Here is a 26,143-nt window from a genome sequence, read left to right as displayed (position 1 = left end):
TGTGAGCAAGCACAGGTTTGGATGGGGAGGTAATTTGAAACCCACCCCCTACCCAAGGAGGAAAGGATGTACAACAGCAAGAGCTAATGCTCTTGCTAAGACTCAGTGCCCCTTTGTGTGGTGGGATGAGTCCTGGTAGAAAGCCTTTCCTCTGCTATATCGTAGGATCGCAAGACAATTCAGGTAGGAGGGGGCCTCAGGAGATCTCTGGTCTAATGTTCTGCTTGCAGTAGGGTCAGCTCTGAAGTCAGACCATGTTCCTCAAGGCTTGATGTGGCCTCTGGTTCCTCCCATAAGAATTTATTTATGTAATTTAAAATTCCCTGTGTGTCCCCCTCAATGGGTAGAAAAGACCTTCATGATGGGGTTAAACTTTCCCCTCCCTAAGTGCAGTGACTGAGATGTGGGTCCCATCACTGTCTTCATCACCATTCTGAAGAGAAAGTGACCAGGAAGCATTTTCTAGTGGAAGGAAGAGCACATAGGGCACACCCGTGTGCAGTGTGGGGAACCGTTAGCAGTGCTGAAGTTCCCTGCTCCCCAGATGTAGGTCTGGGTTGAAGCCAGCTGGGGTGCTGTGTGGAAGACCTTAGCACATATTTGCTGTGCTTTGTTTTCTCTCTTCTGGAATGTCTTCAAATATTTGAAGGATTTGAATAGTTGATAGGTAGAAGACATTGCTGCCTTCCCTTGTCTTCCTCAGGTGAAAAGGAAGGGGATAATTGTTCCCCTGGGGCAATGACAGTGAGTGATGCATTTTGCAGCACTGTTGTATACACCATTCCTCTCAAGAAATACATCCCGAATTTCCTTTACGATGTTTGATGATGTGTCTGTACGTGTGAGTATTAATGTGCAAAGGCCTAACCAGATTTTGTTAGGTGTGTTATTGCCTGGAACTTGCTGATAATTTAGCCTGCTGGAGTGAGAATAAATCAACACTTGAATGACATCTAATCTATATTGTGAAATATATTATAGAATCTTTAATTTACACAGAGATGAAACCTGCTTATAGGGAGTGGAAATCAATAGTGGCTTTTAGATCATCCTCTGGGTGGAATATTAAGTCTGAAATGCCATAATATCTAAACTGCATCAAGAGATTACAAGCCAATAGTACTAATAGCCTAAGAAGGATCATTTTATCCCTTCTTAATAAACTTGATAAAACCGCAATTTCCAGGTGGGGTTTTTGTTCTTTCAGAACGAGAAATTTGTTGCAGGCATTGTCATTTTATTAGTGTTTGAGGTTATGGCCAGAAGCTTGCAATGCCAGGTGGTGTATAAACACAGAAAGTAGAGGTGGTCCCAGAAGTCTAACCTGAGTCTGAGGACTAGTTGGTGGGCAGCTACATTATCTGAACAGAAGTCTTCGCTTTTTTCTGTTTCAAAGCCCACCCATGAGCAGAGAGATTTGCCAAGGACCAAACTGTACTCCATTTAATGCTGTAATGATATCAAGCAGGGAGTGGATTCAGATTAAACCCAGCCACCTCTGCAAGGACCCTGCTGCCAGTGCATTCCTACAGCGTATGGTGTGATTCCCAGTCCAGCTTGCTTCTGCCCATAGCATAACCACAGCATCCATCCATGCCTCCACTTGATTTTTTTTGTTCTTTCCTTTGAACTGACTGGAGCAGTGTAACAATCTGTCTCAGCTGTTCTGAAGGCTCTATTTTTCTACAATTTGCTTTGCTTGGGAATAGATGGGGAAGGTGACAATGAAAGAAAACACTTAAATCAGAACAATCTCTCCTTCCAAAGCCGTGTCACAACACGAAATGCAACTGACTGAATGCCCACAGTTTGTACATAGAGTCTTTTGCTGTGCAGTTTGTAGTGATTCACAGTAGCAGAGCATGATGTGCCCAAGTATTGATGCTCCCTGACTGTTTCTCTGCAGCTTCTGCAAGCTGTGGTGCTATTCCTTTTTGACCTTGTCCTCCCTAACCCTTTCTCTTCTTCTATAGGATCAATACAGGAATTGGTCCAAGATTAACTTTATCCAGATTCTTTACATTGCCTCCTTCTCTGTTTTTAATCAGCTTTGCATGACCAATTTAGGTCTCTCTTAAATCTGCTGTGCACGAGCAGGTGCAAGGGGACCGAAGTAAGGGGAGGGGGATGACAAAATTGTGTGAGTGGGAAGCGAATAGGTGGCTTCTCAGGTGGACTGTTTCAATAATTTGAAAAATGACTTTTCAGAGAACATGTAATGGCTTCCAAGTATATTACTCAAAACTGTGACTTCTCCAGATGAAGGTTTTCTCAGAATTTCTTGGAGAATAGAAATTAAAGTGTCAAACCAGCTTGGTTAATAACCTGTAAAGCATCTGCTTTTGTGTGTACAGCAAACCCATATACAGACAGGCTATTTTTTTCTGTAAAACTGCATCTCTGCTGCAGCATTTTAAGCCTATAACTACTATGCATTCCTTATTTCCTATACTCTCATGGGGAAGTAATTAGATTTCTTTGGTTGTGCCCTATCTAGGCAACTAAAATATGTAAGAAAATTTTAGATACTGAAAATTCCATTAAACATATTGATGTTTTTATAGAAAAGGGAGCAGATTCTGACACTGTATTTTTTAAAGATGCAGTCCATTTAATTATTTTGATGAATTATTTCTCTCAAGGCGATTCACTTACAGATCATTCTGTTGAAATGCCTAGTTTGTGAATTGTACAATTACTATATCTTACTGTCTCTGTAGATCTCTAGGCAAAACAAATCCCAGAGCTGACATTTTGATTTGTGTTTGCATTTCAGCTCTGCCAGATGACTGTGGTTTCTTTAGGTGAACTAGTCTAAAAAAGCCTCATGTGAACAGGTGGCAAGAAATACAGCAGGCAGGCTTCTTTTCATCATTCTGTTCCTAGATTACCTCCTCAGCAATGAATCTCTCAGGATTTGATGTGTACTCAATGCTTTCCTTCATTTTTATTCACATCTGGTGAAGATCTGCTCTCTCTGATGCAAGGCTGCCCCTGTGCTGGGCAGCAGGTGAGCACATGTGCACACCTACCACAGAGGGTGTATTTGATGTATCCATAGCACCACACTTCTTTTTCCTGACCCACTAGTAATTTTAATTAAGAGTGTACCCGAAGAAGAGCTTATGTACATCAAAAGTTGCAAATTTCACTTGTAATTACTGAAGGTTGGAAGTTTCAGCCATTGAAGCATGGCTTAAGAACAGGCATGGACAAAAGCAAAGTCAAGGACAATCTGAAATAGTACAACGTAATCTGTACTATTATAGCAAAGATTTGAAAAGCTTTTAGCACTCAGCATCCACTGAGAAGGTAACAGTTCTGAAAAATCTGATTTATTTCATACATTATGGAAGTACTTGTGATTGTCTTCATCTGAGAACTCCTGAGAGTTGCTGTATTGTTAACTGGCTGGTATGGGGCGTGGCACTGCAAAGCTATCTTGTCTCTGACAGCAGATGATTTGTTGAGATACTGGTGATGCAAATACGCAACAAAGCCAAAAAGGTGACTGAGCATTGGATCCAGTATGAGTTATTGCTCTGGGTAGCAGCACTGGCAAAGCCTCATGACAAAGGCACATGGAAAGTGAATTGCTGCTTCATTCCACCATTCAGAGAGGAGGTGGGATTCCAGAACTATCTTTGCTGTGAAGGTGTTCCAGGCACACACACAGCTATGGACAAAGGGTGTAGATGGTACATCTGCTCTGCGTTTCTTATCATGCTATGTTGGAGGGGAATTCAGATCTTTGGTTTGTTCTCTGTGTGCCACCTAGTTGTGATTCTCTCTGTGTCTGTGCTGACCTTTGGCAGTCCAGACCTGCTGCATGTTCAGCATTTTTCCTTTTTCATTAATTTTTAACCATCCTGCAGACTTTCCAGGTGTTCTTTCAGCTGTTGGCTCTGGCTGTGCCACAGCTGCTGCTGCTAAGCCATTCAGCATGACTCTCTGCAGTGCTCACTTCAGGTAGAATAAGATCAAGGAGACCCAAGAATTGCCTATGAAATGCAAATTACTCTGCCAGGCAGGAGAGCAAAAGCAAAGCAAATGAGGGTGTCTTCTAATTAAATGTAATGACAAGGAGGCCAAGAAGCATCCCCTGCTAATTCCTGAACTACTTTGGCAGGAGGCAGAGAGGAAGTAGAAAGGGAGAAGAGGATACCTGCCAGAATGGTGAAGGGAGGGAAAACCAGGACAAAAAGGGAAGTGGCACTGCAGCTTGTCCTGCACGCCCCTGGGCTTTGGTGAGGGCACCTCTCCCCCACTGCTTATGCCAGGGCTGCCTCGCAGCATCTTCAGGGTCCTTCAACCCCTCCTTCAGCTTGGCTTCTCCTCGAGGGTGTTACACAACCAGTCTCTCATTGGTAGGCAAATCTGACGAGACAGCACTGTTACTAGCTGCTCTGGTTTTAATCTTTTCCTAATCCTTGCGGGAATATGCATGCACCTAAGATGACTTTAGTAATGTAGTTTCTGTAATTCCTTTTTATTGGTTATACAGAGCTGAGGAAAAGCCCTGAAGTCCTGGGAGCTGTACTCATAAAGACAAAACTTCTTCCTTCAGTTTATTTCAATTTCTTTGTCTTTCAAGTGAGAATATGCTCTGTTGCACCCTCAGGTTGGCTTCTTGGCAGAGTGGATTGGCTCATGCAAGATTCTGTGCAATGCCAGAGGTAGGTGGCAGGTACTCTACACCCAGCTGGTGTGTTCACAGCTCTGCTGGGCCTATGTAAGCCATACTTTCTTTGGGGAAACAGCAATGCCAGGAACTGCCCCTCAGCTGCAACTCCTCCTGTTGGGGAGCAGAGTGGTGGATGGACAGGCTTCATCTTATGGATGGGTGTGTAGGGACCTTAGAGAAATATTTGTTTTGGCATTGCCTGGTTTTGACAGCTTATTGTGTGGTGAAGGCCTGGTTGTTTGCCTCAAAGCTTGCTGAGTTACAGGCTATCTCTGGCTATGCCTGGACTGAAAGCACAGAAAACATCAAACCACTGTAAATCTCTACTTGAGATAATGGGGCACCATTGTCCACCTGAAGCTCTAGCTGCTGAGATAATAGGACTCCATTGCCCACTGAAAATCTCCAGCTGCACCTGGACCACAACTTTCCCAGGACATTCGCGAGGTGCCTGCTCTAGAAATCACTGTGTGCTGACCCAGCAACCCAAGAGGAGCTGATCGATCAGCAACATGGCAGAATCCATAAGAAAGGACCAGCGTCCAGAGATATGTGTGTGTGTGGTGCATCCATCACCGAAGAAAAGACGATTATGGATCAGAACACCTCTGGACCCATGATGGTGACTATCCCTGCTTCTGCATCTCAAATCTTGATTACTTTCATCTTTTCTGTTACTAGCTCTCATATCATCCCTTCTCCTCCTTGTATGACCAATAGAATATCACTCCATAATGGTATTTGATCTCATTTGTGTCTTAATTCACATTGGGTGAATCAATTGAAGCCTTCCATGTCTTACTGGACTGGGACAGGGTGTACATGTGTGTGTGCTACTGTTATTTTTGATAGACCTGGATCTTTAAGTTTTCTCTGTTGTTAGTTTCCATTGTGGAATACACCCCACATGGAGAGGATTCTCCACACACTTTCATTTCTACAAGTTTTCAGGAAGTGATGTGAGCATGTGCCCTTGGAGTCTTATTTTCTGCATCTTTCCAGTGACTTCCCTCCTACCCAAATCAAAGAAGTTCAATGGTTGGTAAAGTAACCCAGGCCAGAGAGCCCAGGTTACAATGGCAGGGAGAGACATTTTTTTTCCCTGGTATGTGTGGGTGTGTGGGTGTGTGTTTCTGCATGCAGTTAGGAAAGAATGTTCTTTTAAGGTGAAACATGGGACAATTTATAACCCACATTCTCCTGAAGACAAGTCTTCCCCATCCTCAGGTTGAGCAATGAACCTCACTGGTAGCCTCACACCCCTCCAAGGCCAAGTTGCTGAAAGTTTGTAGTGCAGCTTCTGTTGTGTTTCAGGGTGAGCTAACATGTCATTCATGAGTTAGTACTCAGGGTTCCCAGTGACCAACTGCGAAGGACCTGGGGAAATGTTTCTCTCACGTGCTGATGGAGGTATAAGCTGACAGGTGAGAAGATTTTGGCTGGGCAGGATGGTGGTGGGCCCATTGTAATCAGTCCAGGTGGATGACATGGAGATTTCTATCAGGTATTTTAGAGTGCAAAGGTTTTTAAAATACATGGGCAGTAGAAGTCAGGAACAAGTTCTTGTTGCAGATTTGACTTTCAATGAAACTTTTCAATGGGACAAAAGCCTAAAAGCAGTTTGAACAGGATTCCTAGCAGGGGGTTTATACAAGTGGCTGGGACAGTGACAAATGAGCTGTTACTTCATTTACTCAGGTGGTTTGATCCACTGTCAAGAAAGAGCAGGGAAGAGGCATTTCTATAAACTGTGGATGTGTAATATTTTATTCTCTTATAGCAGCAAAATTGTATTACATTTAGAGAGAGAATGGGAGGCATAATAATATGGGAAATGTATTAAGGAATATATATTAGTTTAGTAAAGCATCAGCTGCCCTAGAAAATGTTCATGTCATAAACACTAGTACTTAATTAGTAGTCCTGGCAGTGGCAGATTTTTTTCCCTCATTTTTATTTTCCCCACTGTGACTTCAGCATTGATAGTTCTGGTAACTGGAAGGCTCATTGCATCCAGAAATTGTGCAAGCTTTTCCTTGCGCCTCAGTCCTAGGCAGGACAGGATGTCTTACTTACATGCTCTTGGTTCTTTTCCAGACTGTGAATAACAAAGTCAAATGTCAAAGGAATAATGGATCAGTCACCACCAACTAGACTGATACCCCAAACCATTCCCAGTAGAGAAATAAATCATGGTGAACTCATAATTGCAATTGATCATTCTATTTTTTTATTTGCATTAAGCATAGGTTATCTGAGATTCTAAGGTGAGGACCAGGGTATGTTGTGGCAGGTACCCTGCAGACACAAAGTCCTGCCTTACCTCTTTCAGGTATCTGGCCCTGCAGACTCAAAATATGCCTACAACTTTGGCTGGAGCTGAGTAAGTGTGAGCTGTTTGGTTTGACAAAGGATATGCTTTTAATGGTATTGGAAATTTCCCCCCCCCCCCCAGAATCCAAATGCTAATGCTGCCTCATGACATAAGTCTGATCATTCTGCCGTTCTGGTTTATCTGTTGAGGAGACTGAGACACAAGTGTTAACTTTCTCTCTTGAATACTATTTCTGCCTCTGATATGACATAAACACACTGTGGGCCACTGAAGACCTTGGTGGAATTTTAATTACTTTTATTTCCAAAGATCATGCCCCGAAGCAGAGCTTTCTGTAATGGTTAGAATGCTAAAATGTTTGTGTTACCTTTTGTGAGCACCAAATGTTATCAATAATAGGGGAAATACTTAAAATTATGAAGGGCATCAAGTAGAAAGTGAGAAAGAATGGCTAGGAGCCCATCCTTTCTCTGCCCTCCCCCAAAACGTAGGCACCCAAGTTGTTTTTGTTTAAGGCAGCAGATACCAGTACATAGAGGAGGAGGATCCACTGTGTAACCTGTGAACACTGTGCCCATGGCTCTGCTGTTATCACAGTCATTGAATTGTGTTGTTTAACATCAGAAATGTCCACTAGATCATTAAGCCAGACGACCAATTTTGTATAGGCTCTTTTAATTTGTCTGTCATTTATTCCTCTACTAAGCCTAGTAGTTTGTGCTTGGCTCAAGCCAATCCCATCAGCAGATCTAGATGTCTGGAGATTGGAGATCCCCCATTTCCTAGGGAGCATCTTCCAATGCTTGATCTCTGCCTCCATGTTATGAACTAATGCTCTGCCAAGGTCCAAACCTTCCAGACCATGGTATAGACACCCACAGTGTGTCTTATTCTCCACGAGGACCACAGGATAATTCACGTTGGAAGGGACCTCAGGAGATCTGCGTCTCAAAGCAGGGTCAGACCAGGTTGCTCAGGGTTTTATCCAGTGGAGTCTTAAGACCTCCAAGAGAGACTGCACTACCTCTCTGGCCAATCTGTGCCACTGCCTGGCTGTCCTGATAGGAAGTATTTTCTCCTTACACACACAGTCTCAACCTCACTTGTTTCACTTATGACTGTAGTCTCTCAGCATGCACCACTGTGAAGATCTGTATCTGTCATCTTGATAACCTCCCCACAGGCAGTGTTGGGTCCTTGTGAAGCCACCCCTTCTTCAGGTTGCATGAACCAAGCTCCCCCAGCATCTCCTCAGGCTGTTGTGCAACCTGTGACTTACCTGTACCATTACCTTCCCACGTGGGTGTGTGTTTATAAAACAAATCCCTTACCATCAAAATGCAGCACAAGGTGATGTCAATATGTTGAGCAGTCTGATCTCTGTTATCTTGATGATAATTTGGGCATTATAAGGCTTTTGCAGGTTAAAGCACAGATGTCTGCATGTTTTATATAAATGTCAAAGCTTCCCATCAGTTTCTCTTTAGTCATCTCATCTGCTAAATTTGATTTTATATGAAAGTTCAGGCATCAAGATTAAAATCCTGTCCTCCAGGCTGGTCCCTCTCAGCTGCCCTGCTGGCTCCCCAGCTTCTTGTCTCAGGGTGATCTCAAATACCATCTCCATAGCTCACCAGCTACCCAGTTTCACCTGATGGTGAACCAGAAGGAAAGCAGAGCTATCAAGAGGTTTCTGCATTGCTTCCTGAATTCTTTTACAATGTTCACTGTAGAGAAGATGAGGTCTCACATAATACAGGCACCAGTTTATTACCCCATTTATTTCTGAAGCACCGTATCCTAGCCATGATGATGTGCACACAAAAGTACAGTCCTGCTCTTCTACTTACATGTTTGCTCTGGTTTTACCATCAGCAACAAACCCATAATCTCTCCTGGGCAGGATTTTGTTTCTAGTTCTGGTTCTCATAGTCAGCTGCTGCAACCCAGGGGCAATTAGAGCGCTGGACAACAGTTGCCAGATGGATTTTAGATGGAGTTTTAAGGACTGTTTTTAACTCAGAAAGCTGTAAATGGCCTGTGACCCTTTTGCAGGAAATTGTACCTCTGCTGCATTTAAACCAATGGATGCTGGTTGCAAAATATCTCTTGGGGGAAAAAATAAGCCTATGGTTAAACCCTATCGGAGGTGAGGCTTTTTTAGACTTCTAATCAGTCAAGTAAACCTTAGGCCTCATAGCCTTTAACCTAATCCACTGACCAGAAACTCCCAGTTGCTGCATCTCTCCTTGGCTTTTCACTGGTCCAGACTGGTTCTGCACTGCACAAGGGGAGGTGGTGCACAGTGCCCAAAGCTTCATAAAATCTGTGAAGTATCCATATCATTCCCCTACCCTACTGCTGGAACCCTTTCAAATTGCTGTCTCTTTTTTTTTTACACTGCTATTTGCTTCTGCATCAGTTTTGCACTGCATGCCAGACAACATGGCAATTTTATGTTAAGCTTTACAACCGCTATGTGGTGGTGCACTCTTCCAGGTGATAAAAGCTACTGACAGGGAGACATAGAGGTAACGTGATGGAACCTAGTTTTGTTCAGGAGTGGAAATTGTTAAAAACTCTTAAGTAGATGTTAAATTCAATGTAATAATTTATTTTAGACATAAATCCCACAAATGCGCAGTGACAGAGAGCACTAGTCTTATCTGCCACAGCAAACACTTAGGGAAGCAAGAAGGAAGAGCAGGAGATATTTGTGTTTGCCACATACTTGATATAACCTCTTTCTGCTCACATTGCCATCTGCTGTGAAGCACTTTACATGTGTTTGCCAAGGCTTCTGTATCTTTGAAAACAGTACTGCTACTTTATCATAAATGGCCTGACTTATTCTATATATGGCCCCACCTTTCCATGTATACTGACATCTTTACAGGTACTGAGCTGCTGCTGCTCAGGATTTTTGCTGCTGATTTCTACTGTGGGGGTTGGAGTCCCTGCTGACTTGCATCTCAGAACAGCTTTCCAAAAGGAAGAGCTCTCTGCAGTGATATAATATCACGCAAGCTATTCACAAGGGAAACTTCACCTACGGCTGCAACGCAGCTGTGTGTGATGTTAAATATGGAATCCACTGATATTTTGACACAAGGGGAAGACCTGTGCTCAGGGAAGTCCTTTATCATATGATTAAGCTGTCATTTAAATGGTGTAAAAAATAACTTCTAAGCAGAGGAAAAGGCAACAGTCTTTTTGCAAATGCCTGCTGAAGGTGAGATGATTGAAAGGGACACAGAGCAGCATTTTGTTCTGTTTTTAACTTGACTTTAAAGAGGCACTGTATCATTTTGTGAAGCAGCAGAAATTATGGAGATCCTGCTGTTTAGATCTCTGGAGACAGACACGTGTGTTTAATGAGCACTCATTAAAACAGCCTCTAATAGAATCAAGTAGAAGCAGAAAACCACTGAAGAGAATAGGGGAAACTACCGGGCTCTGATGAAGGCTTTATTTCATCTCTGAAGAAGGGAACATTCCCTGCTAAGACAAATTAAGGGTAAATGTGAAGAAAAGACATTGAATTGCTACAAGCTGGAAACCAACAAGCAGCTGTGTGTCTGCTGTGTACACACTCTTACCAGCACAGCCTAGCTGCATGGCCACAGGACAAGTCTGGCTTATAACACATACCCAGCCAGCCAGGTGAATCTTCCCTCTAGGAAATGCAGCACAGATGTCTTGGCAGCAAACATATCCTGGACAGATAAATCTCTATTCCTGTGCCTGCTCACAACCTGGTATCACAAGGGAAGGAAAATCAGCCTCCCTGACCAGTGCCGGTTGCTGCCTGTCCCTCGGACCCCACTCTTCCCAGGCCCCGGGGATGTGGTGACCACAGCAGCAGCAATCAGCACCCCTTGGCCTCCTCCATCTGCTAGTAGAAACAGCTGATTTTAGCAAATGCTCTGTGGGTGCAAAGGCAGGTCACTGTTGCCATCTCAGAGGACTGATGCTGCTCCTGGGGAAGAGGGCAGCTTGTGAGCATGGGCCTGGATCTGACATGCAGCTGCTGAATTTGAGCCAGCCTGAGCTACCCCGTGATGGCAGACACAGGAGTTTGCAGACCTAAGACCAGATGCATCTCTTGGCAAGGCTGACTGTGTTTCTGTACAGGCTGTGCATAAGCTGTGGCTGGATAGAAGGCAAACAAACACTGTCCAGAAAAAGTATGATGAATGAAATGGACAAAGCATTAAGGAGCCATGATATTTTTCTGTGACATCTTACTAGAAGAGAGGGGAAAAAAACCAAACCAAAACCAACCTCAGTACACAGAACTCCAGGGACCCTAATATATATAGGCTGTTTAATTTAACAACAAAACCCAGATCTGTTTTGTTAGTTCCCACAGAAAGCTGTGCAGGGGTTGGGAATCCCACATTGACAATAAATCCTAGAGCCCATTTCAGCAAGAAACTAGGCTGCAGAAGGAGCCAAAGCATCAAGGGAGAGCTAAGCTGCTGCTGTGTGGCTGTGGCTTGGTGTTGCATAGACTACCTGGCCAGGCAGTGAACTCAACCCTATCTGCAGAGTAATAAAGTCAAGGGAGCATCTGAGTGCTGTGTGGGGACCTCACAACAGTCCCCTGCCTCTAGGGCAGTGGGAGCCAAGTGGGAGCTAGCCCTTGCTCCTCTCTGACGGGCAGTGGGGCTGTCTGATGTGGTCAGATGTCAGGGAGTATTCTTCTGTTGGGTTAAACTGGCAAGTAGCAAACGTTTCCTTCTCCTGCCTGTTTGGCTAACAGTAATTTCCATGCACCTCCTTGCACTGCACCACCAGTGGCGCCACTGAGAAAGGCTCTTGGAAAAGCTGAAGTGGAACTGGATGCTGCAGCAATAGATGCCATGTGACAGAGAAGGGGGAACATGAAGGCTTTCTGAAACACCAGCCACCTCCTTGTCACTCCTCTTGGAAAGGTGAGAGAGTAAGAATATCTAGGGGAATGAAAGAAGTCCTGAGGTTAGTTTGAGATTTTGGAATCTTCTTGCTCCCATGCAGATCTGCCTAAAGTAGGCACTCTCCCACTTCAGCTAGCCATATCGTCTGTATTCCCTTTGTAAGCTGAATGATTTGGAGTATGATGATCCTTGCTCTGGAAATTATAAGAGTGTGTTTTTGAGCTTCACAGTTCAAAATGATGATGGTAAGTGACGCATCTTATAAAATGTATTTATATAGGCTTTCTGTTAAGCACCATTTAAACACCATACGTCATGATAAAGATGAAGGTGAAATCAGCTCTGCTAGGCCACTGGTGGGAAGACAGTGTCCTGGTTACATTAAAACACTTTTTGTTTTCAGATAAGGGATGCCTGCGTTGAAAGGCCTCCAGCTTTACAATTAGCACAAAGTAAGGGGATGAAGTGCTTTGGCAGATATTAAAGAAGAAAATCCCAATAAAACCTGCAAGCAGAATATGCACAAGTAAGAGCTGATTTGCAAGTAGTAAGCAAGTGTTGGTTATAATGTGCTGTACAGCAGTGGGGTTTGCTCAGCTTGCATCCAAGTTAGAGGAATGCAAAGAGTAACAACCCCATAGAGCACTTTGTTATGAGGATGACATGTCAGTAAAAAAAAGAAAGCCTAAAAAAATTAGGTTTGAGCTGCTAATTTTAAAAGCAATTATAGAGGAAAAAATACATCCCTATGATTATAGATTATTTCAAAATAACTTTAAAAGGTATACCTGCAAATGGAGTTAGTTGTCTTGTACATGCCAGAGCGATGATATCTCCTATACAGTTTTCAGCAATGATGTAAAGTATCCATTAACTGCACAGGCCTCACACTTTGCATAGACATCAAAGATTCATGCTGTAGGACAGCAGTGAGGTTGTAGATGCTCTTCAATATCCTACTATAAATAAGATGATTCGTAAGAATTTAGTAAGAAGGTAAAATAAGCTGCACTGTGTCCAAAAGTCCATCTAACTTGGCAGTTCATCTCTGCTGTGGCTTACAGACACTTGAGAGGACGTAAGAACAGGCATGTGCACCCAGAATGCTGAAATCAAACATCCTTGAACCAAAGAAAAATGAGCTACACTCTTAATTTCCACTTGTGGGCCTCATATAAAGAAACTTTCTTTTGCTTACAATAGCACGGAAACTATTCCATGTCCTGACACCTTTCAACTACTTTATCCTTAGAAGTACACCAGCCATTTATTATTGACCAGAATAGTTTTCTATTGCATATCCATTATTAATAATTCTGTTACCCTCTGCTTAGTTCTAGACTTAGCTGACATACCTCATATCCAACCATAGTGCATCAAGTGCTATACAACTGGCAGGAGGAACAAAGTAGTCATTACTGGTTGGTCTAAGCGTTGCCAATGCCTAAGGTTCACCTTTAACCCAAAACACCATTTTAATAACAGTGCTGTTTCCTGAGCTTCTGATACTACTGGATTGCTTCATAAGCAGGACCTTACCTGCACTAAACAAAAATGCAGCCAGGATATCTACCAGCTCTGTAACATCATTAATACTTTCACCACATTTAACAGGAATTTACATTTAATAGGAATTCCTTTACAATTCTGGCTGATTACCATTACATTTCAGCAGGTTTTTTCTGTTCTGTTTATTGATTTGGTTGCCCATTTTGCACTCTCGATGCTAATTCCATCCATTAGGCTGATGCCAATGCTGGGAGATGTAGAAGGGGCAAGAACACAGCAACACCAAGATGTTTGAATCATCCAACCCTGCTGTTACTGGCTCATTCCTGGTCCTCCTAAATGCAGAAGCAGGTTTAACATGCATTGTATGGTCAGAAGAGGTTCAGTTTATTGTCCTACTTTATACTGTAGCAATCAAGCTCAAACTGATCCCCAAACAGCCACAGGATTTCAACATTGGTTTCTCCACTGAGTGAAACATTTATTTCCCCTCCCTCTCTCTTCTTTTTTTCCCCCCATTATTTCTTTTCCAGTTTAGAAGAGTGGATGGCTGACAGTTTCTGAGGAACTATATTGTGTAGCTGCATTTCATGTTTACTGTAAGCAAAAAAGATTTATCAAATACATCCTGATAGCATTGTGCTGTAGTCCTTTTGGCTATAGTTTAACCACAGAGAAACAAACTGGGTCTCTACCCCCTGCACCGTGACACCAATTTCTTCTTCTCTAGATAAAGTAGACAGTGCCTGAACATCTGATGCAAGAGGTGGAGAGGACAGTTGTGTCTGATAGAGGTTACCATCACTAAGATCTCCTCCAGGATACGCCAGAGCTGCAGAGCTGTAGTCATGCATAGGATAAAGGGAGCAGCCTTGCTCTTGCAAGTTACTTACCTGGATATCTCTCAGTCTCTGGCCAATTTCTTTCAGAAGCCATATTTCACTGGCTACGGTACACAATAGTCAGTTTTATAGATAGAGATGTAGCCCATTCCATCAATTTATATCTCTGGAAAATGAGTTGAGTATTCAAGAAAACCCTTCAGAAGAATTACAGCATACATTTTATAAAAAAATTGATTCGGAAAGTGAGACAGTCCTTCATTTTCTTTCAGCCTGTCTGTAACCGTCAAATTGGAAATACAGAACTCTCATCATGCATCTGAGTTTGCAGTTACTTAACTGCAAGATTAGGACCAAACTTCTAAAAGAAAAACCAGGTTAACATAGTTTTTCTCCAACTTTTACCTCTCCCATTTACTACTCATCACTGACTCAAGAATTTACATCCATTTAGCAAGAGCCAAGGCAGACCCTCATAATCCATACTGAATTTTGTTTCCCAAAAATGAGCATATACAATGATAATAAATGGCAGAAGAGAAGTGCAGTAGAGATAAATTAAGCAAAGTAGACTTGGAAGGGCACCCTGGATTTCACTTGCAACTCTATATTCAAGAACTCCTGTTAGCTCTTCTTTCAGAGCTTTTGTACAAAACTAGTGCCTGGTATTTCCTCCTGCAGTGTTAGTGGATGCAGGGGATCTACAGAAGTTCGACTTGCACATTTGAATTTAATCCCCCAGGTATAGTCAGTGTCATCTGTCACCTCTTTGCACCAGAATATATTTAATATTTGTAGAAAGGATATAATTTTGTTATTTGAAACAGAATGTGAAACTCAATGAAATGAAACAAACAACCATTTTTTTAGAAAGGAAAATTTATTTATGGTTACATATACCACATATAAAATTAACATTTAACTGAAACATGTAATTGTTTCAATCATTTATGACTAAACACAATGTTGACTACAAAACTGTACAGTTTATATTTAGTAACCAATTCTTACAGCATAGTGCAATTGTAACATTTTCTAAAGAAAATAATTTGTGCCTTTCTTTTAAATAAAGTGCATTAAATGACTATCTTGTATACGACAAGAAGCTCTGTAGTTGCAATCCAAAGCTTTAAGCTTAAGGGAAACTGAGGCAAAGATGTTTCACTTCCTTTTAAAATCACTTCATACACTGGCAAGCTATGGTTCAAACTTCAACCACAGTTAAATTACCCCCCTCCCCAAATTAGTATAAGAAATAACCACAGGCCGTTATGTATGAAGCCAGTAATTGACTCTCATATGAAAAGCACAACACGCAGAATTTAAATCCATTTGGCTCCTAGTGAGATGTGTAGCATGAGAACTATTCCCTGTGCAGATGCTCTTGCTAAAGCTTTTAAAATTCAGCATGGAACTACACTGCAGTCAGTAGTAGTACCAGGAATTTACCTGAACTGCACGATGTTTCCTAGGAAAAGTTCTCTCTGAGAATTTGACGAGATGAACATGATGAACCAAAAGTTATTTTTAATGCATTTGGCAACAAAAAAAATTTAGGGGTCTAGTTAATAAGTCTAGAAAATTACTACCCTAGGGTATTCCATATTTCATGGCCTGAAGTTAGAGACAGAGTTTTAGAGCTTTATTTCAGAGGCACAATTATTACATCTTATCCTATGAAATTTCATTTGTAAACACTTTTTACAATCAACTTTTGTAGATTTTGGCTGCAACAGTAAAGCTGAGACGAAACAAATGATGTAGCCCCAAAGAGTAAAAACATGTAGATGTCAAAACGGATAGAGGTGTAATGTGGCTCTTTCTAGAAACAATGACAAAACCAAGAATGACTATTTCCTTTGGCTGGCTCTGGCTGAGGCCCAACAGAAAAGTCCATATTCTTCTCCTCATACATACATACACAGGACTGCTGTCAGCTTAAAAAAAATATGTGGGCACGTGCAAGTAACCCTAGAGACTGCCTGAGTATTTTGCTGTATATGTAATCTAGGCAATTTACCTGCCTCTTCAGCTGCAATAGTCATTCCACACTTTTGGCACAAATCACACATACTATTTCCACATTCTGGAAAAGCACATTTTCTTCCTACAGGGACCAGCCTGAGTGCAGAAGCAGAGTACTGTACATTCAGCTGCTCAGCTCTGGGATAGCTGCCGTGTAAAAAGCTGCATGCTGGAGCGTGCTACCTCCCAGCAATAACTTACTCTCCTCCTCCTCCACTAAGGAAAGTCTCTGCTTACATTGAAAGGGAAGTACAAAAGAAAGGAGCCCAAATTCAGCTGGAATGTGAATGAAGAAGGCTTGCTATTTTCTGTCACGCTTTCAGAAAGCTCTCTGCTGAGAGCAGAGCTCCCTTCCAAACCCAGCATGCTTTGACCTGCAGTCAGCCCTGCAGAAAAGCCTCACCTCCGTGTGCTCTTTTCTTGCAAGCCCTCTGGGGCACAGGCACCACAAGGGAGTACACTGTCAGACTGCAACCGAAGAGTGGCAAAACAAAAACCCATGGATGGGGCACAACTCCCCACACTCCACAGGGACACAACAGGGTGACCCTTTCAGGATGTGGGTACCTCAATTTTTGAGGTCATGCTCCTTTCATTTGCATACTATAAAATATCTCTTGCCTAAAAACAGGGGAAGCCAAATTCCTGATTCTTTTGATGGGTTTAATCTTAGTGACCACTGAAGTAAGAAGAAAATTCTATGGCGACCATAAGTAATCAATGGATTAAGATCTGTTGGCCCTAAATCTTAGCAGTCCTAGACCTTTGTCCTAGAATACCCCTGAAGCATATATGTATTTTGTATGCCCTTTAAAAATGAATGCATAATATTTTATAGATACTCTAATATCCCCTAGGTTAGCATCAGCCAGTGCAAAATGTGCACCTGTGCCACATGACTGTGGACTGCTATTCAGACTCATCATCTGTGCAGTCCTGTTACCAAAGCACCTATGAAAGACACAAAAAGAGAGAGAGGGTGCAGGGAACAGTGTGAGCAGGAAGATATAGCTGCTTTATAGGCTCATGTTTGTGATAAACATCCTTCTTGCATTCTGTCCCATATATGGCCATGTAACACATTCCTGTAATCTCAAAGCTGGCAGTGGGATTTGTCCAAATTAAAGACATGAGAATTCATCTCCCTCTCTCTAGCCTGTCTTTGCTGAACTATCAATGAACACCGAATCTTTCAGTGTTTGCAAGATTCATACAGGTTCAGCAATTTTTTTCTTTAAACCTATGAAACTGCCTCAGCAAAGAGGTTACACTTCGACCATGTCGACAGTGAAAGTATAAAGCATGATATATAGCATATCATACATATAAAAAGTAAATTAAATAATCATAATAATTATGTATATATATTTAAGTATGTAATTATGCTATTTAAAAGTGATAGCTCATCATACTTAAGTTAATGACATACTAAAATACACCAAGAAACTGTTTCTCTATTCAGCATGAAATATAATTTGTACTTAAGTTAAACCTGGACATAGGTATTTCCTTTAAAGAATGAGTTTATACTTTTAAAAATAACAAATCTATCTTCTTGACATTTATTCCTTAAAAGGAGAAGGCCCCTCCATTTTCTAAGGTAAATCCTTGTAGGATGCAGTCTTCAGCATGTGCAGTTAGTATTGGCTTGCTTTTCCCTTGAAAAACCAGGACTAGGCCTGTGCTCAGACATCATGGTGGATCATATGGTTGAGATCAAATGGTTTGAGGAAAAAATAGTATTACCAGCATAAACAAAATGGTAGCAGTACATGCTTTCTGTCCCCATTTCTGGAATCAGAAATTTCCAGTGTAAAGCAAACACTCTCCAGAGTTTTCAATGAAAAAGTGCTGCTGATATATTTGAAAGGGTTATAACAAACTATCAAAAATGTTGTAAATAAGTTTTTACCTAAGAATGCATACTTAGAATTATAGAATCATTTAGCTTGGAAAAGACCTTTAGGATCATCAAGTCCCACTGTAAAGCAATGCTTGTCTTGAAACAAAAAGGACTGTACCAGACATCTTACTACTGAGGGGTGTGGTGGTGGTGAAGTGAAGGAGAAAAAAACCCCAAACCCAATCCATAATCCTACAGCCATTAGCTGAAATACTAATACTCTACACCAGTAATTTAAGGAAGCCGCTAAATCACAGAATGGGTTAGGTTGGAAGGGACCACAGTGGGTCATCTGGTTCAACCTCCCTGCTCAAGCAGGGCCATCCTTGAGCACATGGCACAGGATCGTGTCCAGATGGTTCTTGAATATCTCCAGTGAGGGAGAATCCACAACCTCTGGGCAATCTGTTCTTGTGCACAGTCACCCATACAGTGACCTCTGCCTCAGTTACTGCCCATTGCCTCTTGTCCTGTTGCTTGGCACCACTGGGAAGAGCCTGGCTCCATCTTCTTGGCACCCTCCCTTCAGATACTTAGACACTGAGGTAAGGTCCCCTCTAAGTGTGCAATGAGTGTCCATAAATATGCTTTTTAGAAAGGTCTGTGTTCCTTGGAGATACCAGATAACTACACCAGTTCACCAGTTCCGGGACATAAAAGTCTTCCCCCTACCTGGGAGGGGCAAAGTCATAACACTATCCCATCCAGTTAAATACCTAGTGTGTCAGCAAGTGTGTAAAAATTGCCTTGGCATATGTAGAGTGCAAAACAAAGGTTTAGGGAGATGAGGACAATTTCCTTAAAAGCCAATTCAAAGAGTTTGGAATGGCAAGTTTAACTGACTGTTGTTTTAAGATTAATTTTACTCTCTTAGCCTATTTGCAAAGAATCTACACTGGCAAGATCTCTCTTTTTTTCAGTGGCACTGAATTAGTTTGCATCACAGCAGTGACTCACTAGTTAATTGCAATATGGTTTCATCTAACCTACATTCAGGTTTTTTTTAACTTCTCTTCCAGAAGTTTGGATCACAGTTAAATTTGCAAATTTTTTGTCTTGTTTAGTTTACAAGATTACAATTTTGTGAGTAAACTGCAGCATGGACTTTTTAAGTGCAAAGTCATATTGTTTTCAAAGAAACATTTACTGCTAAGTTACAGGCTCAGCTGCTCCTCAAAAGAAACAGAAGTACATAATGACTGACTATAAAACAAGCTGCTGGTGGTGTTACTTGCGTATTTTCAATGTTTTTCCACAAAAACCCTCTTCTGATTTCAAGTGGGGCCTTGTAAGACTGAGCTAACAAGACAAGTAATAACCTCAATAAAACATGAGGCCACATTTTCAAGGAAGGAGGACCTCACTTCTGATCATATCTCCTTCTCTGTTCTCTGGAAACCATGCAACAGGAGCAGCATTACTGCCAGCCTCAAGGACACAGGACTGCTGCACTACATCCCAGAACAAGGACAGCCCCAGGGCCCCCCTCAGGTGCTCCATGTACATCGGGTAACATTCCAAATGGACAGTTCAAAATAACCTTCTCACAGGGCATGCATTTGTTAAAGCATCTTTCCTATCCAAGCTCAAGCATCGAGTATCTGGCTAATTCACTAGGCCATAAAGACTTCTATCTCTCATCTTTCATCATCCACCTAACACGAAAGCAGATGTCCTTGCAGTTCATCCAGATTTCTGATCCATTAAAAGGAACTGCAAATTCTTGGTCTGAATAAGACAGCAGCACATAGTTTTAGGGAGTAGTTTCCTTTTGTACCAAAGTATTTCCAGACAGGAGACCTTTCAAGCTTATTGGGAGTCCCATCACTCTTACTGACAGATGGGGGAGAGACCCACACCTAATTTATCTTTCCTGACCTATTCCTTATTCATGACATATAAATTCCACCACTTCCTTTCAGTCCCTTCCTTTTAGTTCTCTTGAGCGCAGAGGTCAAGAGATCTGATTTCTTCTCCATTGGACAGCTCCGGACTGCCACCAAGCCAAACTAGAACCATTCAGTATCTCAGATAAAATAACAGAAGAGCTGGTGTTTTTTTAAAATAGCAACTACTCTATCTCATTCTTATTTTTCTTTATTTATTGTACCAGACTATATATATTGTCTCTTCATAAAAGCTGGGGCCAAAGTTTTGAACATATTCTTCTGAATGTTAAGAAAAACAAAAAGGTGGTTCTGTAAGTAATGAATGTGTAGTTACGTTTCAGGGCCTTGATTTGCAACAATGCTATTTTATCTCAACTTCCAGTCACACTGCAGATTTCTTATCACTTTGGGGAAATGAATTTACAAGTATCTTATTTTTAAAACTTAAACAATCCCAAAGAAAATGAGGCAATGGAATAACAACTCCTTGGGGACAGAATGGCTGCTGGTCTAAGCCAAAGTTCACTGCTGTCTACTGGTTTTAGTGCCTCTGAGATGCCTCAAGGCTGATCCCTGACCACAAAAGGATGGATGCAGCTGCTTATGCCACTGAGTATCCATGCAGGAAGATCCAGCAGCAATAGCAGGCCTTTCAGCTTGCTTCCAAACAATCTGGGAATTTCTAGGGGGTTTTCTTCAATGACACCATAATCAAGCTGTCTTCAGAATGGGCTAGCACCATTTATCATGTCCATCTTGATAAGCACGACAGATTTAGGTATTCTCAGCATGAAGTTACAACTGGAAATCTTGAACACAATGAATTTATCCACAGAATGCTGTGCAACCAAATGCTGAACAACGAAAATAATAAAAATCCTCACTGCAGTACATAATTCTTTCTTGCAAAAAGCACAAGTTCAGGACCCAAGAATTAAGGTAAAAGGTTATTGCTGTGTAATTCTATTCAGGAACTCAATAATTATAACACAAATCAAACAGAAATTATGTCCCACATCAGTCTGATAGCATCTGCTTAACAAAGGAAGACTTCTGCTTATTTAAGTCCTTATGCAGGTTACTGTTTTTTTGTCTGAAGTATGTATTGCTTCCTCTCTATTGCTCTGAGTTTACTCAGCAGTTTATAGTACCTGCAACATAGAGGATTTTATTGCTCTTGTGCTAAAAACAGATTTCCCCTTATTGCTGAAATCTTACTGTTAGGAGAAATGGTGAAAAAAGAAAAAAGCACAATTAAAAAAATCCTCTCCCAAACTTTGAGGATGAGTATTTGAAAAATTGCCCACAGTAAATATTCGCCATCAAGACACAACCTATTACTAACTTTGGGTCCAGTGTGTTAATGAGTAAACATGAACTTCAATTATTTAAACTAAATTTTCTATTACCAAAAAAATGTTTCTTGTCATTACAATTGAGACATGAAAGATACTTCACTGTACACAGAATGGTGAATCTAACATAATCTCCCTGGTTTTACACAGAGGTGATGTTTTAGGACAACAGAATGACAGAATCCTGCAAGCTGGCTGGATTTCTGCCAGTTTCAGAGGAGCTTGGATGGATAGTGGCACCTCACCCTATAGAGTTGGGGTCTGCACTGTAATTCTGAGGGGACAGCAGAGAATTGCTTAATTCTGCAGGGTCTGAAAAATGGTTGGCTGTTAAGCAATTCTTTTGTGCAAGTGGGGTAGGCAGCTTTGTACCCACAGCTCTGTCCCTACTGCCAAAAGTCTTGTCACAGGTGTGTTATACAATGCCTATCCACTGCTGCAAACCATGTTAAAATTTGGTCTGACAGTGGTGGGCAAACCTATGCCACTGACTTCCAGTAGGATTTTCTGGCCTATGCTGCACAGCCTCAGTTTAAGAACATACTTTTGGAACAGACAATATCCTCGCTGGAGGTCACAGCAGTAGCTTGGGAGGCATAATCGTGTTTCTCATCTGTTACGTGGTGAAAGGTAACCATGCATTACCCCTCAAACAAGGGCAAATTGCATCCCTACGAGATAGCTTTGTGGGACTGCTATAATTAATCCTTCTTTCCTCCGTTTGACTTGCACTGCTTCTCAGGAGAGAAGCTTCCAATTACAAATCTCTCTGCTCTGGCACAAGGAAAAGGTCGGCTCCCTTGGCACTCTGGAGAGCCTCTGTGGATTTGAGCAGCCTGTGGAGCGAGGAAGATGACAAGGACACTAGGTGAACCAACATGAGAAGAGGGGATGACATTACCTCCCTCTGTGCTGTTTTTTTCTGGCTTACCTACCACACAGGTGTTGTGTAGAGAAAAACACTAATGCCTGTAAGGTTATCCAAGAGGATGAGAACAGCTCTGCATAAGCAAAACAACAGTTGCCCTCAGGACTGAGTTTTGGTCACAGTTGTAGCTGCTCATCTTCATCATAATTTAGCAATTTCATACAGAAGAAAAAACAGGGATAAAAGAGGTGTGTGTGTAAACTTTGCATGACTTTAACTTATTTTTTTGCTTTTAAAAGTGCCATCTTGAATTATTCAGCCTCTCTACATTATTCAGCTCATGACTTTTACTGCCATTAATTCCCAATACTTTGCATACTGGCAAAACTGCACACATACATAGCTTGGATATTTATGAAGTGACTATTTCTTATACAAAAAATCATAACAAAATGCAATGACTAGAGTTTCATTAGCATTCAGAAGTAGATAAAGAACACCAATATCCTACACTGAGTAGAGGTCATGGTCTAACTCTTCTGAGCATCAGTAAATTACAGGGAAGCCAGGGGAGCTTCAAATTCACAGCTCTACTGGATCACGCCATGCAATTATTAAACTAATCAGATTACAAAGTAAGAGCCAAATATCATGAAAGTTGAACCAAGTAAATAATGGAATTTAAACCCAGCATTGCAACTAAAATAAATTATTGCTCAGAAAAATCTCTACAGAGCCTTGTTTACAGACAACTCACATTTGAGATTCAGCTTTGTGTATAGCATATGATTCTTAACGTCACAGAAACTTTGCCACAAAAGCTACAGTCATCCAAACGTCCACATGAAAAGGACAGATTCCATTTGGAAAAATCCAGACCAGCAATGCAATTGTCTCTACTACGTCTACTATACAGGTATAATTTTTCATTGAACTGTAAATATTGCTATTTTTACACTTGAGTTTGTTTTGTTTTTTTTTAATGGAAGGTACCGAAGCAACAATACAGTATGTTGACTTAGACATTCAAGGGAAAATAACCTCCTACTGATGCCAGGGCATGAACACATTGAGCTCCCACCAACACTAATGGAAGTGGTACTCTAGACTCCCATGCACTGACATTAGGGTACACCATAAGTTTCATGAAGACATCTGTCAGGAAGATTTTCTCTCTGACAACCAAGTCTTCAAATTAGAAAACAATGCTTTATTTCTAGTGCATTCTAATGTGGCTTCGGTGAAAGTTTAGAAGCAGTTTGAAATTTAACCATTCATGAGAGGAAGCTCTGCTTTTTGGACCAGAACTAGCATCCTGTAATGAAGTGAACTGACGTGTACAGTGCAAAGAATCACAATCTGTAATGGATGAAACTGCCAGAAAAGGAGAAAACACTGTTTCATCTTGCAGTTCTGGTTGCATACAATTACGAACCAGATATGCTCTGAGAATTTATAAACTTCAGTACTTAGAATTACATAGGAGAACAGTGAAAACAAGGGGTAATAGTTCTGACTTGATAACAAACTTAGGGGAACCATTTAATGTAGTGCTAAGTATTTGCAGGTTATTTTATTAGACATTTTCTTACACTCCTCTGAAAAGATAGAAGTGTCTGAGAAACTCAAGAGTTCTATAACAAACACACAGCCAAAAGAGGCCACATTGTTTCATCAATTTCAAAGATTCCCCCCTCCAAAATCAGTTTTAAAATTAATAGCATAATGAGCTCTGATGTCCCATATCTAATTGAAAACATATGGCTGACTTTTGAAAAGGAAAGCAAAGCATATCTTTTGGTTTAACATCCAGCCAGAAGCCATGAGAGAACAGGTAACGCTTAAAAGCGATTATCAACCTAATTCATGCTGAGATGTAAAATAAAAAGCTGTCAAGTACTTCCTCACATTGAGCAAATTTGTTGCACTGAGATTATCACAATAAATACCATATAAATCAGTACAGTTGGCCATTATTTTGAAGAGTATTCTGATGATATACAAATGGGGTAACAGGACTTGGTTTTTTTTTTTCCCGTTTTAAAAATATTAAAAAGGAAAAAAATATCCTGACAACAGAGTGTAACATGCAATATGACTAAACGCAATCACATAAACAATTTCAAAGGAGGTATGCTGTTTCAATCTGATTTTAATTAGAAAATGTAATGTAAAATCATGGCAAACATGGCAAAGTCTGGGTAATATGACAAAAAGACCCTGAGCAACATTATAAATCTGTAAGAACACTGACTATTTTGATTTTGGAAATCTCCCTTAAACCACTCGATTGATTTCGGTCACTGGGGTTTTCTGGTTCCAAACAGGTCAGTCCATCCTGTGGTTTTTATCTGAACCCATCGCACACCATTTAATGAATGCATCTAAACCAAAGACAGAGTGTCTGGAAAGTAACATGTTAAGGAGCGTCCTCCTAGCTGCCAATCAGACATCACTGGGTGATCTTGCTCTCTGAGACAGGTTAGAAGGAATACAGCCACAACAGATGAGCCAAAGTGCTTTCTGTATCTCCTGGTTTCTAAAAGCATATATTACAGGATTGATGATGGAATTGTAGGTAGCTGGCAGGAGGGTGGCATAGGTGTATATAGAAGGATAGGTGTAATCTGCTATTAAAGAATAGAGCGTAAAAGGCATCCAGCAAGCAGCAAAAGTCCCCAAAATAATGGCCAAAGTAGACACTCCTTTTCGGGTGGTCACATAGTGGGAAGTGGCCAGGAAATGGTGTTGTAAGGCAATCTGATGGGCATGGCGCATCACGATTTTACAGATCTGAATGTAGAGCTGCAGCATGAGGGCAAACATAAGCAAGAAAGAGACCGAAAGGACAGCTGCATTATTTTTAGTGAGTGGTCTGATAACACTGCAGGTGGATTCATCTCTGAGGCAGTTCCAGCCCATTACAGGCAGCAGTCCAATACAGATAGACGCTCCCCAGAGCAATATAAGCATGACATAGGTAAAAGTGACAGTCCTCTCTGAATTGTAAGTCAGAGCATAATACAGGGAGAGGTAACGATCAACAGTAATAGCCAGCAAACTGCCAACAGATGCTGAGAAAGAGGCAACAATCAGTCCAATCGTAACCAGTTTTGTAGCTTCTGATTGCAGAAGGTATGCAAAAACAAAATTGATGATCAATCCAATGCCTGCTAAGAGATCTGCCAGTGCCAGGCTGCCTATCAGGAGAAACATGGGGGCGCGAAGACTGGGATTATGGAAAATGATCAGAACCACAATGGCATTCTCGCAGGAGATAAGGGTCCCTGAAGTACACAAGACAATGTCCCATGGGTTTACCAAAATCTCTGGCTCAGGGTCTACGACAGGAACCAGGGAGGAGCCTGCAGCTGAGGCATTCTCTGTAGAGCTGGCTTCTACATGATCCTGAGGCAGCCAGCTCAAATTAACCTTCAGATCTTCATTCATTTTAACCCCTGTCTTCTTCAACAGAAAGACATTATTTTTAATGTTCAGACACAGCACTGGATACATCACCCCCAGAGCATGCAACGCCCTAGACAGCAACACCAACCTAATGTGCAGGCAGGCACTTGTTACATAAATGCGACAATAGGAAACACAAACAAAAAAACGGGGAGGGGAGGGGGAGATTTTAAACCGGCCGGGCACGGAGGCTGAGCGGTCCTTACGACAATTCCCTTCACCTGCACGGGGAGGAAGGCACAGGCACGGGAGGCAGCGCACGAAACAGCCAAAGCGCCGCTCAGCGCTGCGATTTGGGGTGGGGGCGGTGTGAGCCGCGTTATTCCGCAGCCGCGGCTGCAAGGTG

At 41.6% G+C, this 26,143-nt stretch overlaps 1 protein-coding gene across 1 annotated transcript; it reads right to left on the bottom strand.

The window, feature by feature from the left end:
* Positions 1-24,774: 24,774 nt before the first annotated feature.
* Positions 24,775-25,779, bottom strand: GPR12 (G protein-coupled receptor 12). Its single transcript, XM_009077307.1, has one exon. The coding sequence runs from the start codon at positions 25,777-25,779 to the stop codon at positions 24,775-24,777; it is 1,005 nt and encodes a 334-aa protein (XP_009075555.1).
* Between the last annotated feature and the right edge of the window lie 364 nt (positions 25,780-26,143).

Source organism: Acanthisitta chloris, unplaced genomic scaffold, assembly GCF_000695815.1.
Source record: "Acanthisitta chloris isolate BGI_N310 unplaced genomic scaffold, ASM69581v1 scaffold1126, whole genome shotgun sequence".
In the NCBI taxonomy this organism is placed as follows: Eukaryota; Metazoa; Chordata; class Aves; order Passeriformes; family Acanthisittidae; genus Acanthisitta; species Acanthisitta chloris.
Note: the sequence above shows the minus strand (reverse complement) of the source record. Positions and strands in the feature narration are given on the sequence as shown.

Excerpts from the sequence above, each read along its gene's own strand:
- GPR12 (XM_009077307.1), bottom strand. The coding sequence starts at position 25,779 with ATGAATGAAGATCTGAAGGTTAATTTGAGCTGGCTGCCTCAGGATCAT.